At 35.8% G+C, this 17484-nt stretch overlaps 1 protein-coding gene across 9 annotated transcripts; it reads right to left on the reverse strand.

Moving 5' to 3' along the window:
* Positions 1–1649: 1649 nt before the first annotated feature.
* On the reverse strand, positions 1650–16012 carry LOC127858210 (RAD52 motif-containing protein 1-like). 9 transcript variants are annotated; one of them, XM_052395183.1, is made up of 9 exons: positions 13821–13979; positions 12713–12853; positions 12098–12221; positions 9686–9795; positions 7504–7623; positions 6534–6672; positions 5449–5630; positions 3288–3463; positions 1650–3199 (listed from the first exon to the last, which is right to left on the reverse strand). In XM_052395183.1, the coding sequence occupies exons 2-8, from the start codon at positions 12818–12820 to the stop codon at positions 3317–3319; spliced, it is 930 nt and encodes a 309-aa protein (XP_052251143.1). In that variant the 5' UTR covers positions 12821–12853; positions 13821–13979; the 3' UTR covers positions 1650–3199; positions 3288–3316. The 9 variants fall into 9 exon arrangements, with proteins under 9 accessions (XP_052251143.1, XP_052251142.1, XP_052251147.1 ...); XM_052395182.1 differs by lacking the exon at positions 13821–13979 and adding an exon at positions 15857–16012 and having other exon boundaries at positions 1650–3463; XM_052395187.1 differs by lacking the exon at positions 13821–13979 and adding an exon at positions 15515–15534 and having other exon boundaries at positions 1650–3463.
* Positions 16013–17484: the final 1472 nt, after the last annotated feature.

Genomic DNA, 17484 nt, shown 5'->3' on the forward strand with positions numbered 1-17484 from the left:
TATGTAGATGCACCTTGATGGGTTCTTCACGCCACACCCAAAGGTCAAGGTCACTGTGACCTCTAATATAAAACTTTAAAATAGGCTCTAAAATCAAAGTGCTTCCACCTTCAACTTATTTAGTGCACTTTGACTTAAAACCATGCAAATTGGTATGATGGCTTCTTCACAGCAAAGGCAGTAACCTACGGATTTTTAGGCGTCATGCTAAAACCTTAACATTGGCTCTAAAATCAAAGTGCTTCCACCTACAACTTTGAAACGTCATATGTACATGCACCTTGATGAGTTCTACACGCCACACCCATTTTTGGGTCACTAGGTCAAAGGTAAAGGTCACTGTGACCTCTAATATAAAACTTAACATAGGCTCTAAAATCAAAGTGCTTCCACCTACAACTTTGAAACTTCATATGTAGATGCACCTTGATGAGTTCTTCACGCAACACCCAATTTTGGGTCACTAGGTCAAAAGTCAATATCACTGTGACCTCTAATATAAAACTTTTACATAAACCTCTACATTCGCTCTAAAATCAAAGTGCTTCCACCTACAACTTTGAAACTTCATATGTAGATGCACCTTGATGAGTTCTACACGCCACACCCATTTTGGGTCACCAGTTCAAAGGTCAAGGTCACTGTGACCTCTAAAAAAAATAAAAAATTCTGACAAGCTTCCGCAGCCAAGCGTGGCACCCGTTATGCGGTGCTCTTGTTACATCAACAGGACAAGCTCATTCAGGCTTGTCACAGTAAATGTGTTTCCCAATGTCAAGCAAATTAGTACTGTTTACTTGAAAGCAAGAGAACTATTGATTTTTAGGGTCAAAAGGGCTTGTAAGTATCAATTTGTTGTGGAACTTTCATTTTGGGAACGATTTAACCTACAATCATACAATTGGTAACATGGGGCAAACAGAAGGCGCACTTTGATTGGAGGTCACCTGGACAAAAGGAAAGAAAAAATAATCTTTAATGAAGACCTTTGGTGTCTGCATGATATGTAGAGATTACTTTTAGCTGTAATCATCTAAATTGGTAAGCTGGTTACATAACAGGATAAAAATATTGATTTCGAGATCAGCAGGTTTAAGGTTATATGTGCTTGTAACAGGAATTGTTTATGCAAATTATCTCGAGATAGCTTTGACATACGATCATGCAAATTGGTGTAGTGTTTAGTTCTTCTTAATGATATCGTACAAGATAACTCTCTGGGGAATTGTCATACACGAAACTATGTACAAAAACATTAAAGGAAATACTGTTACTTAAATAACAAAAATAAGCAGTCTTATGGCTACATGCAAACCCTTCCTTGAAAGCTTCAAGGCTGAAGCAGTTACAAGGTGGTCTGGCAGTTGGTTCCCCGAGTCTTGTTGCTGACAGAAGTAAGGACTGTCTAGGTGTCTTGTGGATGATGTAGCTTGGTGGAGGTAGGGATTTAGGGGTGGGTTGAAAGAGGCTTATTAACTTTGAGGTAATCTAGTGAAAGGTAAGGTCTATTATGACATTCCTTTCCTCACAATATCTAGAGAACCATTTGTCCTTGGACTATCTATTCAGTATGCTGGTTTGGTGATTTGGTGAGGCGTGATAACCTTTGTTAAGCAAGCAATTCTACTATAAACAAATAGGGTTGTTTTCATGAAAAAGCTTTTATTAGCATCTTTATTGCAGACACAATTAAATTAATTCTATACATAACAACAACTTGAATTAAATGTTATTTAAAATCTACTACAGCATATTCAAAATGTAATCCTTGATGCCTGTAATAATTGTGTTCACATGTAGTACTTGGGGCAAAACTCCTTACAGATGTTTATGCCAGTGTACGTTAGATTATAAGTTTTTTTAATGTTTACATGTTCTCATTATCTTAATCTTCATATGTCCTCATAAAAATGTAATGTTCACATGTCTGCATGATCTTCAATGCTCACTTGTCCTCAATATCTTTAATGTTCACATGTCCTTAAGATCTTCAATGTCCACGTGTCCTCATGATCTTCAATGTTCAGATGTTTTCATGATCTTCAATGTTCACAGGTCCTCATGATCTTCAATGTTCACATGTCTTCATGATCTTCAATGTTGACATATCCTCATGATCTTCAATGTTCACATGTGTTCATGATCTTCAATGTTCACATGACTTTATAGTCTTAAATCATTTAATGTTCCAATATCCCTCTGATTTACGTCCCTGTTTCACAATTCTTAACTGTTCACATGTACTCATGATATTAGATATTTTTATGTTCAGATGTTCTCATAAACTTAGATCATTAAGTGATCAAATGTCCCCATGATATTTAATCATTCAGTGTTCCCATGTCTTTATGATATTTGATCCTTAAATGTTCTAATGTTTTCATGATATTTGATCATTAAAGGTTTACATGTTGTCATGATAATCAATCATTAAATGTTCACATGTCCTCATAATATTACATCATTTAATATCCACATGTCCTCATGACATGAGATCATTACATGTTCTAGGTTCTTCATGATATTGGGTCATTTACTGTCCACATGTTTTCATGATTTTGAATCATTTACTGTCCACATGTGTTCATGATATTGAATCATTAACTGTCCACATGTGTTCATGATATTGGATCATTTACCTTCCACATGTCTTAATGATATTGGATCATTTACTGTCCACATGTCTTCATAATTTTGGATCATTTACTGTCCACATATGTTCATGACATTGGATCATTTACTGTTCACATGTGTTCATGATATTGGATCATTTACATTCCACATATCTTCATGATATTGGATCATTGACTGTCCACATGTCTTCATGATTTATGATCATTTACTTTCCACATGTGTTCATGATATTGGATCATTTACTGTCCACATGTGTTCATGATATTAGATCATTTACTGTTGACATGTCTTTATGATATTGGATCATTTACTGTCCACATGTGTTCATGAGATTGGATCATTCACTGTTCACATGTCTTCATGATGGTGAATGATCACATCCTTCAGATTGTGTGTGTTCACATTTGACCGATTTCTTAAGTGTTCACATGTGTTCACGATATAAGATCATTACATATTCACATGTCGTCATGATATAAGATCATTAAATGTTCACATGTCTTCATGATGGTGAATGATCAAACCCTTCAGATTGTGTGTGTTCACATGTGATGGATTTCTCAATTGTTCACATATGTTTTACTTTATGATATAAGATCATTACATGTTCACGTCTTCATGATGGTGAATGATCACACCCTTGAGATTGTGTGTGTTCACATGTGATGGATTTCTCAATTGTTCACATGTCCTCCTCCAGTTCCTGTAAAATCTGCAGGTTCAGATTGTCCACCCCACTTGCTGACAACATGCTCCCATCTGCCATATGAGGGTTGTGTGTCTCTTGCAAGTCTTGTTCAGATTCAGGTTGATCTGACAGCTCGTTCACCTGGAAAACCATGGTCCAGTATTAATAACATTCTTAATGAGTTACGCTCAGAGAAACAGGGTTTAATCCATATGCATAAAGTGTCGTCCAACACTGGCCTGTGCAGTCTGCACAGGCTTATCAGGGATGACACTAACGCTTTGATTGTAGCTTTTATTTAAAGTATTTTTTTGGCAAAAATCCAGTTGAGGCAAAAAATGTCAACCTTGATTTTCTTGTGTGGACTGCACAGGCTAATATGAGACAACACTTTACGTACATGTATTAAAGCCCCTTTTCACAGAGCGACACTCCAATATTTTGCTCAACTCAGAAAGTGACATTTAAATATTATCTCAGCTCAGTACTGAGATAGTTGGTCAGCTCAACAATATCAAACCTCATCTATAAGAATATGTATCGCTTTCTGGGAAAACTGGGCATAATGCATGTGCGTAAAGTGTCTTCCCAGATAAGCCTGTGAAATCCACACAGGCTGATCAGGGACGACACTTTCCGCCTAAATTGGATTTTTGCTAAGAAGACACTTCCTTTAAACTAAAAATGTCATAAAAGTGGAAAGTGTTGTCCCTGATTAGCCTGTGCGGATTACACAGGCTAATCAGGGACAACACTTTACGCACATGCAATATGTCCAGTTATCTCAGAACGCGATACATATGCACATAGTCGTCCTCAAACTCATGTTTGACTGAAAACTAAATAAAATTTTGTGTGAACATGACAATGAGTTAATCATAGTTAAATTCATCTGAAAATAAATCAAAGTTTAGTCAGAAAGGACAGACATACTGACTTGGTGTTAACAAATAGTACCCTCAAGTGAAACAGGTGCAGGACTTATAAATAGCTTTGATACTTTGCAAGGCAGTACTAAAGACAGATATATCCCATGCAGAGATTCTTTTCATCTTGAATTGAAGTGGTTACTTTGACTTTGAACAAGTGTGATTTTCTTATGACTTCTGCACACTTCTACTCACCTTAACAGTGATTTATTAAACTCCTTCAAAAGTTATAGGAGATATTGAAAAGGACAAGGGTTTTGACCTTGAAGTATGACCTTGATCTTGAGTTGGCATAATTAAGACATGCCTTCAGTACAGTGTATCAATTACATTTAAGCTAAGTTCCATGAAAATCCTTTTGATGGGTAAAGGAGATATAGAGCAGACACGAAAAAAGGGCCCTAACTTGTGATCTTTTAGTATGACCTTTGACTGACTTATGGTTAAACTTGAACTTTTAAATCAATGAACAGAACATTCAGCCTAGTTTAAAAAAAAAACCTTTGAAGGGAAGACCTTCAAATACAACCTTGACCTTAAGTTGGAATGCCTGATTCATGCCTTCTGCATATCAACTTAATGCCCTAAACATTTGTGGCAAAATTAAAGAAAATCGTGTAAATGTTATATGAACAAGCAAATTCGTTGAATTGATGTCCTCCGCAAATATGCTTCTGGACACAAAAGTGTTATATTTGACACTAAAAAAGCATTTTTTAAGATACAAAGGGCCATAACTCCGTTTTTAACAGCTGGTGTACAATGCTTTTTGGCGTGCATTATCCTCTTATCCATATATATATATATATATACTCATACCAAGTTTCAATGAAATCCGCCAAAGCACTTCCAAGATATGGCTCTGGACACAAAAGTGCCGGATGGACGGACGGAAAGGCAGAAGGACAGACCCCGACAAAACAATATCCCTCCGCCTATGGCGGGATAAAAATGGATTGACCTAAAAATTGAGGCTAAAATCTTTTACCTTAAAAAACTATAGTCAGCATAATTGACACATGCCTTCTGCACATCTTTTAAATGTCCTTAACATTGCAGACAAGATTCATAGAATCCATCAAAGGGTAAAGGAAATATTGAGCTGACTGGAAAGTGCTAAGATTGACAGATGGACAGACAAAGGGCATTACTGTAATCCCCCACCCACCCCTTTCATGGGAAATGAACTAAACCAACTTTTACAAGCTGTTCATCGGAGACCACATCAGTCCGCAGCTCAGGCTTGGTAGTGTCGATTTCCACGTGCACTTTCCCGTTTCCCAGGACAACCAGTAACACGCGAGAGAAGGCGTTCTCTATTGCTCGCATGTAGCAGAGCTTCTTGCACTTGCCAACTGCCTGAATCTTCAACATGGGGTCTGTAGTTAGAGCAGACATTATTTGAAAAGCGAGAGATTTACAATGAACTGAAATAGGTGTCCTAAATAATTGAGAAATTAATGCAGTTTTTTATCCTGAAGAGGTAATGAGCTAAAAGTTAAGAGCAAATGAGTCGTGTTCTGAGAAAACTGGGCTTAACGCATGTGCGTAAAGTGTTGTCCCAGATAAGCCTGTGCAGTCCGCACAGGCTAGTCAGGGACGACACTTTCCGCTTTTATGACATTTTTTGTTTGAATGAATTCTCTTCTTAGCAAAAATCCAATTTAGGCGGAAAGTGTCGTCCCTGATAAGACTGTGCAGACTGCACAGGCTAATCTGGGACGAAACTTTACGCACATGCATTAAGACCAGTTTTCTCAGAACGCGGCTCAAATGTAGCTAGACTCCCGATTGATCACTAAAGTTGACGTTGAGTACATTCCGAGTTGAACATGGAAGAAAATTTGATTATTAGTGCCTTGTTCTCAGAAAACGGGCTTAATGTATGTGCGTAAAGCCTTGTCCCAGATTAACTTGTGCAGTCTGCACAGGGACAACACTTATATTATGATATTTTTTGTTTAAAGATTTGATTTCAATGCCTTAATAATTTACAGTTTCAATATTATATAAAGGTAACCATTATTACTTTAAGTGCACACTGTGTGGATCTTTTGTTGATGTTTAAATGGAAACCCGACTCTATTTAGTTTCTATAAGTCTCTATTTGCGCCTTTAAAATTGGTATTTTACCAGTATATGCTTCGAGATGTTTGAATTAGGAGAAAAGATTATGTTATGGAAACTTATTTATAAATTATGCATTACTTTTTTTACTGTTTACAAATTAAAGATCATATACACCGCAGAGCAAGAAATAACAAAAAAGACGTGATGTTTACCTGAAGATTTGGCCAGCGCTTCCTGGCTAACACCAACCCCCTCAATAATAATATCCAGCACCCTCAATTCTACCAGGCACACATACTTCACATATGTAGTGTTAGGTGTTGCCTGGACACTGTCGGTATCCTCAAACATCTAGCATATAATAAGCCTTGTTCTGAGAAAACGGGGCTTAATGCATGTGCATGAAATGTCATCCCAGATTAGCCTGTGCAGTCTAAATTGATTTTCGGTAAGAAGGGATTTCCTTGAAACTAAACATACCATAAAAGCGCAAAGTGTCGTCCCCAATTAGCCTGCGCGGACTGCACAGGCTAATATGGGATGACACTTTACGCACATGCATTAAGCCCAGTTTTCTCAGAGCGCTGCTCAAATACAGTTTTTCATTATTTGTCTTAATACATAGTTTATTTATTTTTTACTAAATACATTGTTTCGTAAATTTTTCAAATACACCATTTCAATGACTTTATATTTTTCTAAATACAGAATTTTTCTAAATATATAATTTCCTATTTTTTCTAAATACACCATAACATAATTTTTTTCTAAAAATACATAATTCCAAAACGTTTCTAAATACATTCTGTCATAAATTTTCTAAATACATCAAACATTATTTTTCTAAAAATACATTTTTTTTTCTAAAAACATTATTTTATAATTTTTCTGTGATGTTTAAACCATGGGGAATACATTCTTATTTCATTATTAGACACTATTTGACACTTTATACATCTATGATAAAGAGGAGAATCATTTCATATTTAAGCACTTCCAACTATCAAACTCCCACCCATGGAAGTATGGCACGCCTACAATAATATTATATGACTACCTTTAGAGACTTAAAAAGATTGAAGACACTTTTGTAAATTGTGTGGTTTTCTCAAACCAGGTACTTATTGCACTTACAAAAAAATTGAATAATCGTTCATTTCAGAAACACTGTTTCTACTTAACTGTTTTGATGGTAGTGGACCAGCTGTTAAATCCCAGGAAGTAGTTGATGAGATCGTAACACTTGGAGACATACAAGGGGTGTCTCTCCTGTAACTGCTTCCTACTCTTGGCATAGGCAATCTGAAATCCCATATAGCATGTATAAATATCAAATAGAACTTAAGACCTTTCTTACTAGATTTGAATTTAAATGCCTTCCTTTTCAACTCTTAGATACTGATGACCATCAAACAGCATAAAACCTCAATTATTGTTTGTGACCAATAATTAAAATTGATTATTTGCTATCTTCAACAGTTTTACAGTCATTCAATAACATGTAGTAAGTGACAATTGTCCTTCTTGAATCAGAGGTAGCGGAGGATGGGTGTAGAAAGGATTTCATAACCAATGGTCTGGTCTGTGAATAAATCTATAATCCTCAAATTTGTAGTCAAGTGCTCAAACAACTAACCTAGCAGGCCTGGTGATTAACTTGATATGCTCCTTCAACTTTGATCCCCATAAAAAGCAAAGTGAGAATGGCTTTTGCAAACAGCATAAAACCAGAACAGCCTGAGAGAAACTTGCAGTCTGTTCAGGTTTTATGCTGTTTGCTGCTCATCAGTAACTAAGGGTTGTAAATGAAGCATTTGAAACTTGAATCTAGTAAGAAAGGTATTTAACTGAATGTACTTTTCTAAAGGTTTACAATCGGTCAAAATACGTATCTAAGGAGTAAAGGATGAACAGGTTTTAAGATCTGTAATCAACTTGGCCCTAACTGCATACATAAAACCACGTACAGGAATAACGATGACAGATAACTTCTGCGTCTATCAATTGCAACCTTACTCTGCAGCATGCAATTTTGCAATCCCAGATATATTGTGCACCATTTATAAACCAATTATGAATAAACCGTTTATAAATAAATACCATTCATACAGCAAAACATGATTCTTATATCAACTTTTTTTGGCCTGCATTTTAAGAAGTAGAAGAAGATTAATAATAAATTGTGCATATATCATTATGTAGTCATTGAAATATTATTATATATGATAGCATAATTAAAAATAAGAGCATCAAATTTTATCTGTATAGATAATTTGCATAGCTTTGTGGCTTTCTGAAGAGTTTTCATCATTTCAGAAGAGAGGATATTATTGTTAGTTTTTATTTTTCTCATTATTCTTATAATTATGGTTATCATTTTTATAATTATTATTATATTTTTAATTATTCCCATGTTTTTCAGAGAAAAAGTGGGGATATTGTGGTGATGTGCATCTGTCCTTCCGTCCTGGCCAACTGCTTATCCTACACTATTAGCACTAGAACCTTGAAACTTACATACATGGTAGCTATGAGCATATGTGCGACGGTGACAGTGACGGAATTTTGATCGGATCCCTGGGTCAAAAGTTATGGGAGTTGGGGCGGGCCGGGTCAGAGTTTTTCACTCATTTTTTTATGTTATTTTACATTAACTTCTTCATTTCTGCACTGATTTACTTCAAATTGATACTGAACCTCTCTTATTACAATACGGTCAATTTCAACTATGCATGGCCCCATTACCAACCCTGGGACACCCCAACCACATAGGCCACGCCCACCCAAAATTGCCTTTTACTATAATTTCTTCATTTCTACACTGATTCACTTCAAATTGATACTGAACCTCTCTTATTACCTAATAGAGGAGAAAATGTGTTGTGTTCTGAGAAAACTGGGCAGAAAGCATGTGCGTAAAGTGTTGTCCCAGATTAGCCTGTGCAGTTTGCACAGGCTAATCAGGGACGACGCTTTCCGCTTAAAATAGATTTTCGGTAAAAAGGGACTTCGTTTAAACGAAAAATACCATTAAAGCGGAAAGTGTCGTCCCTGATTAGCCTGTGCGAACTGCACAGGCTTATCTGGGACGACACTTTACGCACATGCGTTATGCCCAGCTTTCACAGAACAAGACACAAATACTCGAAAGACCTTAACCCTACCTTGCACTCGGAGCCAGTCAGCATGATAACACTACCCTTACTTGCACTCGGAGCCAGCCAGCATGATAACACTACCCTACCTTGCACTCGGAGCCAGCTAGCATGATAACACTACCCTACCTTGCACTCAGAGCCAGCCAGGATGATAACACTACCCTACCTTGCACTCGGAGCCAGCCAGCATGATAACACTACCCTACCTTGCACTCAGAGCCAGCCAGCATGATAACGCTATTCATTGACTCCTTCACTCTGGATGCATGCATGGTGGAGTAGAACGTCACAAATGCATAATATCCAGGCTCTTGTTCTAAACAAAAGAACAGATGAGCTTTTGATATAAGCATGGTTATCATACCATTAGTAAATGATTGAGGACCTGTAGGTGGAGTACAATAGATACAGAGCTTACAACAGTGGAGTGGTTAATCAAAGGATGAAAACCCAACCTTCTAAAGCTGTAAACAACATAAAAACAAACGGATGGGCCTGAGTTTGGCTCACTTTATAACTTCATAAGCCCCATCATGCTAAAATGGCTCTTATGCCATTTGAACCCAGTGTAGCCCCAGACCAGCCTGCGCAATCCCGCAGTCTGGTCAGGAGCTACGCCGCCCACCATAGTTATACAAAGTTTTGTACTCTTTTATAAATACATTATTAGTATACATGGTAACTCCAGACCAAACTGTGATGATGCTAAGGCTTGCCTGGAATTACGCTGGCAGCAGGTTGCATAAGACCCATTTTCATATGATCATTGATGTCGCACATATACCTCAATCAGGGCTTTCCTTTGACCCGAGCTCCCGGGTTTTGACGCTTGAAAATTACAGAAGACCCCTTTTTGACTCTTGAGAAAATTACGTCATGCGTCACATTTGACCCGGGGGAATATACCGACTTGCGTCAACGAGATCAAAAGTTGTTAAGATTAAGCGATAATTGGCTCGGGGCGGTGTATCTCATTTAGTACACGCTAATCGTTAACGCCCGTTTCCAATCATCGAAGCACAAGTCCACCCAGTAGGCGGAGTTTGGTTAATTAAGAAATCTAGTATTGACCAATTAAAACACTGCTGGTTCGATGACGCGTGTGTTAACTTTCCATTATTTATCATAGCGTTTGTTATCAGCTGTTTGCGGAAAAGACGTGTATTAAACCCACCTAGTTGCAATAATCCAACTCCCAGCTATTGACCATCTGAGCTGTACGTATGTACTCATAAAAGCTCAGAGCATTTAAGAAGAACTATAAACCCACCAAAACAGAATGGACTCATCCGCGTCAGTTTTAATAATATTCAATATAAAATAATAACATCCAAATCCACATAACACCGTAAAGCATATTTTGAGATATTTCCAGAGTATGGCAGAATGTATTTCCAAAGCTGAATGCACCCATCACTGTTTCACTTCATGATTGCTCAGTTCAAAGACGCGCGAAAGTTATGCTGGCATATGTACTGTTTACAACGTCAAATTACACGCTTTGCATCAAAGTTGCTAAAAATAACTATAGAACCGATACAACTGGCCTTGTGGCAAAGTGACAATTTTCGCATGAGCTAATTGATTACAAAATACATGTAGGCGTAATAATTGACCGTTTGAGAAGGCATAGAAAACGGCGTGTTTGTCGCACGTCTTCCGTGAAGATGGCACATTAAATAATTAAAGGGCGTCGGAATTTTTGATCATGGGATTAAATACGGAGGCACCTTTATCGGCGAGTAGAAATAATTTCCTTTTATAGTTTACCGATTTATATAGGCTATTGTGTTTAGGTACCACCCGTATGTTGTTGTTTTTTTGTGATAGCCAGCGGAAATGTTTTTTTTCTTCACATTTTGTATTTCATTCTTAATTTAAAAGCCACGCGAAACGGTCAAACAAAGTTAAGTTGGATAAAGTGTAATTGTGCAAAGTGTAATTGTGCTTGTGCATTCAGAAAATGTCGCAGAGAAACCTTTTCGAATTCAGAATCGGTAGTAACTCTGAAAGTGCGTGTAAGACGCCAACGACAAAGCGTACTTTAGATCTAAATGACAGTGCTCCTAACACCCCCAAACGTGCGAAGAAGAACATATGACATATTACTCTGCTGTATACATGAAGTTAATGTTGTATTAAAATACATGTTTTGTATTTATTAATCATTAAAATATTGTGTTTAAATGCATAGTGTTGTAGTGACAGTAAAATGTAAGAAATAAATGTTAACATACATGTATCTTTTTATTTGTTGCTTTTTATATATTATATCTCAGTAATTTGCTTAAATTGCAAAAAATCATTGACTCTCCTGCGTTATTATTAGGACTCTCAGAAGTTTGATTTTGACTCTTGAAAATATGGTCCCAAGAGTCCTTGACTCTTGAGATTTGAGGTCTAAGGAAAGCCCTGCCTCAATGATAGTAGACTATATTCAGCATTGTGTACAACTGTGTTAGTGGAGAACATAGCTGATATTCAAAACTTGACCAGCAGATATGATAAAGAATTACAAGTAATGAATGGAACATCAATTTCTATTATAATTCCATATCCTGTTACAAGTTTTGTAGCCAGTAAGCCTCCATCTCAATATTCTAAAACCCTGAACAAACCCTTAGAACCAGACATGGCTCCTCCATTCTCAGACTCTGTAGCCTGTGGAAATCTCCGTGAGCAAGGGAACACCTGGACGCCATACAGCAATCCAAAGGGCTCAAAGATTCCATACAGCTGGTACTGAAATGCAGATTGAGGCAGGGATTTGTTCCAACATGTTAGTAAGTTATATTGGGAAGTTTTAGCAATATTTCAGTTTCACTTAGGAAAAAATATCACTGTGGCTCAGACTTTCACTTGACCTCTTCTCAACGCCCACTACACTTGCGAGACCTAAGGTAAGGATGAAACGGTAGTTTTTCTGTACAGCACTTTCAGTTTTCTGTGCAATTAATTAATACTATATTCACATTAAATGATTAATTTGCAGGATTCCACAAGCCCTTGGCCTCTGAAATGTGATTTTAAAAGATGACAACATCGTCTTATAAAACTACTTTGTTCTCAACACACAAAAGATGGAAAAGTACAAAACTAGGTACATTGTATTTGTGTTTAAAAGTTTACCAGTAATTTATAAACCGACCATACACATTTATCACCTGGCTAGTGATGCAGGGCCATTTGATACACAGTTCAATAAACAAAAATAAAACAAAATGAATTATTACAACAATTTCATCCTCGGTTAGACATCCAGGGATATTTGTGATGAACAAGTTCTTTCTGCTGCCATCTGGACGATAGAAATCAATTATCTCCACCTTAGATGGATCCATAGATTTTCACTTAACATAAATAAGTTTCAGCACCTGAAAATTCAAAATAAACACCAGATACCATAAAATCCAAAGGGATCCAGCCACATTCTCAAAATTGAGAAAAAAACACTGCATCCTTTTCATATGGGATCTGTATCCCGTGAAATAACCTCTTATTATTAAATGCTTGACTGGCACAGGTATATCTTTAAAAGAATGCACTGGATTTGGATTCTATCACAGTTACAAATGTATGACTTTTCCATGGTAAAAGAAGGTGTGGTACTAGTTCTTGTGTTTTTTACACATACCCATCTGAGACAATAGGGACATGCAATAAAATTTGATACATGTGTGATAATTAAGTTAGTAATGCTCTATTGGTTATTGTCTGCTCATGTACTTCTTACATGTACCCCAGGTACTCTTAAGTGTACTTACATGTATCCCGTGTACGGTAAACATACTTAAACGCTAGATATTAGAATGTACCGGAGTTGTATTCCAGCCCATCCGATGTTGTAAAATGCCCTACCGATTGCTATCAAATGATATTGTTCATCTTAAACAAATTTTCTCTTTTAATAAAAACTGCATCAAAATGCTTTTTGAGTGATTGTCGATAATTTAGAGGCCATTTAACAGAAAATAAACAAAAATATGAACATAATTTTTTTATTATTTTTAAAGCCAACGACAGATTTAGCAAAAACATTTCTGGGTACGTTTTAGTATATTTACCATACCTGGGGCACATGTAAGTATACTCAAGAGTATCCGGGGTACATGCAAGTAGTACCCGAGCTGACAATGACCCATCGAGCATTAGTAATAGCTTTTTTGTCAAATATATGTGTTCGTAAAAATGATTGTCATTTCTGTTTTATTTCATGAACCTTTTTGTATATGGGATTCCCTAATGATATCTGATAATCACATACTCCTATAAATATGAGGTTGATATAATCAGTTGATTACGTTTAATTCCTTGGACTAAAAATAGTAATATGTAGTATACTCAAACTCGGTTAACTCGCGGGTCGGGTTGAGTTGTGGTATTTCATTAGCGCCCTCTGGATTTTGTTTATAAACAAACCTGCGTGATATACTTGTCAAATCTGACAGAAAACATTTCTCGCTACATGTTGGAATCGATTTTTGGCAATTAAATGTCGTAAAACTCAGACTTTAACAATATTTGAATGTTTATAGTTCTTTTAATTGTCGTAACGAAAAAATACGACATGGCCTGAAAATAACTGTTCTTACTTCTATTTATTTTATTTGATGTCTTAAATTCCATTAGTCTCATTTATAAGACGCGCAAAGAATTTAGAGATACTTTTTATATGGGCTAAATTCTTTGGAACGTCTCATCGTTGAAGGACCTTTTTTGTGGTGGAAACCAGAAAGTTTAAATTTTCATCAATTTGCGTAAAATTGCAAAATAACATTACCAACTCATTCAGTTTTAATTCAGAAGTTCATTTTTACATCAAATATCGTCGATTCGAAGTTAGAAAGGCATAAATTCTTCAGTTAAACTTATGCTTAAATCGCAAAACAATCACTGACCTGTAGCCATGTCATGAAACTGATTTAAATATGAACCAATCAGAAGAAGGCATTACGGTGTAACGTGTACGCGTAATTTTATTTAACATGAGCTTTTAACACCGACTTTTACGTAACTAGATCTAGTATGCTAAACTTTGTCGATTTAATAAGCATATGTTCAAAACAGATATGGTGCAGTTTCTATTCACTGTTCTAAGTTTCAGGAAGTGTTTATGCATGTCTTTTTCGCACCTCTGTCTGTGATGTTTTATGTACTTACATTCTACGTTACAAAGGACGGTATACTGTACGATCTGTATCAATATTATTTATGTACAATATAAAAATAAAAGATGTAATTTATTTCAGAACTTTTTAATTGTCAATTTAGGAAAAAAACAATGCTAAATTAATCCAGAAAAGTATAACATCGGTTTACTATGTAACGCGCTGCACCACAACAGACGAACGCAAACTGTATTTTACGCTGTTTATTCTTCCACTTTAAACCAGATGCTTTACATCGAGGTCGTGTTATCGATTTATATCTACACAGCGAGCGAATCGAGAGATATTGAAAAATTGAATAGTGGTTGGATTTAAATTGCTCAGGCGTGCAAAATTCAAAGTGTCATTACATAATTATTACAGAACATTATCGAGAAATGAATTATCTACACAGGTATGTAAATATTATTGCAATCCGTTGTTATTAAGTGTCTTATATCGGGGCTTGAATGTTGCGCACAAAATCCTTGCGCAACAATATAGACAAAGAACAAAAAATTCCCACCACATAACTGGTCTTTCACCCTTTGTACGCTCCAAATATTACCCATATAAAAAGTAGCTTAATATTTAAGAGCGTCAAAAATTTGGACTAAAATTCCATATATTTAAACTGTTATTTACTTCATTGATTGTTACTTTGAAGAGTATGTAAGAGCTTTGATAATTCATGTTTAATTTAAAATTGGTGCTGTTTAACCTATTTAATAATTTACCGCGAATCTACCGGGAGAAAAAATAACCAACAAGGGCGGACAGTGGTGTTGGATTTGTTTCTACGGCAGTTAATATAGAAGGATTTTCGCCATAAAAAGGCAGTTGTCCAATAAAGTTAAGTTAAATAAGATCTTCCTTTAAATCATTTACCGGATATATGAAGATCGTTTCTGGACACAAGTGAATATTCCTCAAGTACCGCGAGTCAACCGTGCTGCAGTATAATAATTACAAACTTCTTAACCTTGGTAATTCACGGGTAAAATGTGCGACATCAGAATTCAAGTTCCCTTAATTGGCAGAATTTGTGTAAATACACGAACTTAGTTCTGACTCAGCCCTAATTCCTCAATCCAGCATCCCTTATACTTGTTAATCAACGTGCTCTTAGACTGTGTTATTAAATGAATGGTTTTACGTAGCCTACATATATCAAATAGTGTAGCATGTAGCCAAAGTTTTACATGAACTGACTTGAAAGATACAACAAACCTTTAGCTACGAACATAATGGAACTTATTTCTGTTTCAAACTGACATGATCACCACCGATAACCATGCTCAGTAATCTTCTCGCAACGAGAAAACATTAAAGCTCTAAAAAAAATATCATTTTAAACATGGCGCTTGTTTTGCAAACGTTTAAGGTTACAAGCAACTCTTAAGTGCAACAGAAATAAGCAAAATGTTGCAATGTACACGAAAATCCCACAGCCTATTCCACTTCATTGGGAACGCGTTTACATTTAAATTATATTTAAGATATCATATTGAAAGCAATAGATAGTTTATTCAAACGCTTTTAAGTTCATTTATGTGCGTGTTAGTGTTGTTGTTTTTTTCAATGTTTGTGCTTTCTCTGCAATTGTGCTCTTATATATTGATGATAATTAAGGACTGTGTATGTTTTATGTAATTTTCTGTAAACAGTTTTGATCAGCCACCCAAAATATTATTAATGCTGGCAACTTTAGTCACTAGTTTATTAAACACGCGCTTGTTCTATTAAAATAGGAGGAACACTAAAAATGCAATCATGGTTTTGGGCACAATGTGTACCTCGATCTGCGGTAATTCGATTAAGCCGTTTTCAGTTAAATTATTAAATATTATTGAATCATGTGTGCACACACAGTACGGACGTGTCACATAAATTGCTTGTTAAATAGCTTACTTGCTGGATTTCATTTGTATTTACAAAATTAAACCAGTATAAAATAAGATGATTTTGTACAAATGACATTTAATACCACCATAAATGGGTAGTTTACAGTATTTTGTGTAGTCTTCTACCCCTGAATCATCTTTCCTGAAGTAATATTTTTTTTAATCGGGTATGCACAGTTTTAAAGAAAACAATACGTTGTTTGTATATGCATATCGTTTATTTCACAGTTTTGATGAACTGGTCTCGTTCGCAATTTATTAAAAATAAACGAAAGTATCACAGATGAATGAAAACAAAATATTTACCGAACTATACGTTTTTTCAGAAAACACTAACAGTTTAAGCAGCATTGGACGCAATAAAAATAAAAATAGCCAATGTTAAATTAAAGTTGCAACAACCATTAGGGTCACAGAAACTGGTACCTCAATGATAACATTTTATCAATCAAAGCATAGCCCTATCGATTTCGTGTTTGTTTTGCAATGAAATGCATTTAACATACGTTAGTGTTTCGTTAAATATTGAAGAAATTTAGATTTTAAATGTTTATTTCAATATGTTAGCGTTTGTGTTGTAAGGCAAACGAATCGATTTATTTTCCAACGCCAATAAATCGGTCGCAGATGCATTTGTTGTCGTAGCAATGTCGTTGCTCGTCAGGACACCTTAGAGCAAGAGCGAGGTTACCATAGCAATCGGAGGCTCTGATGCACTCTAGAACAGAATTAGAAAAGGAGCATTATAATAATATATAGAATGGTAACATGGTTATATGAATATTCTGACGTTACAATATGTGTATAACTCAACGCACTGGGCGTATATTTATTTATTTGGAACATAACTGTTTACGCTTTCGTTTGTTCACCGGGATAATCTCTAAAGCTAGGGTCATGTTATTATACGTAGAAATGAGCAAAGATGAAATGTTTTTATTAATACGGTAAGTC

This window comes from Dreissena polymorpha, chromosome 14, assembly GCF_020536995.1.
Source record: "Dreissena polymorpha isolate Duluth1 chromosome 14, UMN_Dpol_1.0, whole genome shotgun sequence".
NCBI classification, from domain to species: Eukaryota; Metazoa; Mollusca; class Bivalvia; order Myida; family Dreissenidae; genus Dreissena; species Dreissena polymorpha.

Coding starts and splice junctions, on each gene's coding strand:
- LOC127858210 (XM_052395182.1), bottom strand. CDS start 12,820: ATGGATCCATCTAAGGTGGAGATAATTGATTTCTATCGTCCAGATGGC. Junction 7,624..9,685: donor TGGCTGGCTCTGAGTGCAAG/GTAGGGTAGTGT, acceptor ATGGGATTTCAG/ATTGCCTATGCCAAGAGTAG. Junction 6,673..7,503: donor GGTCCACTACCATCAAAACA/GTTAAGTAGAAA, acceptor ATTATATGCTAG/ATGTTTGAGGATACCGACAG.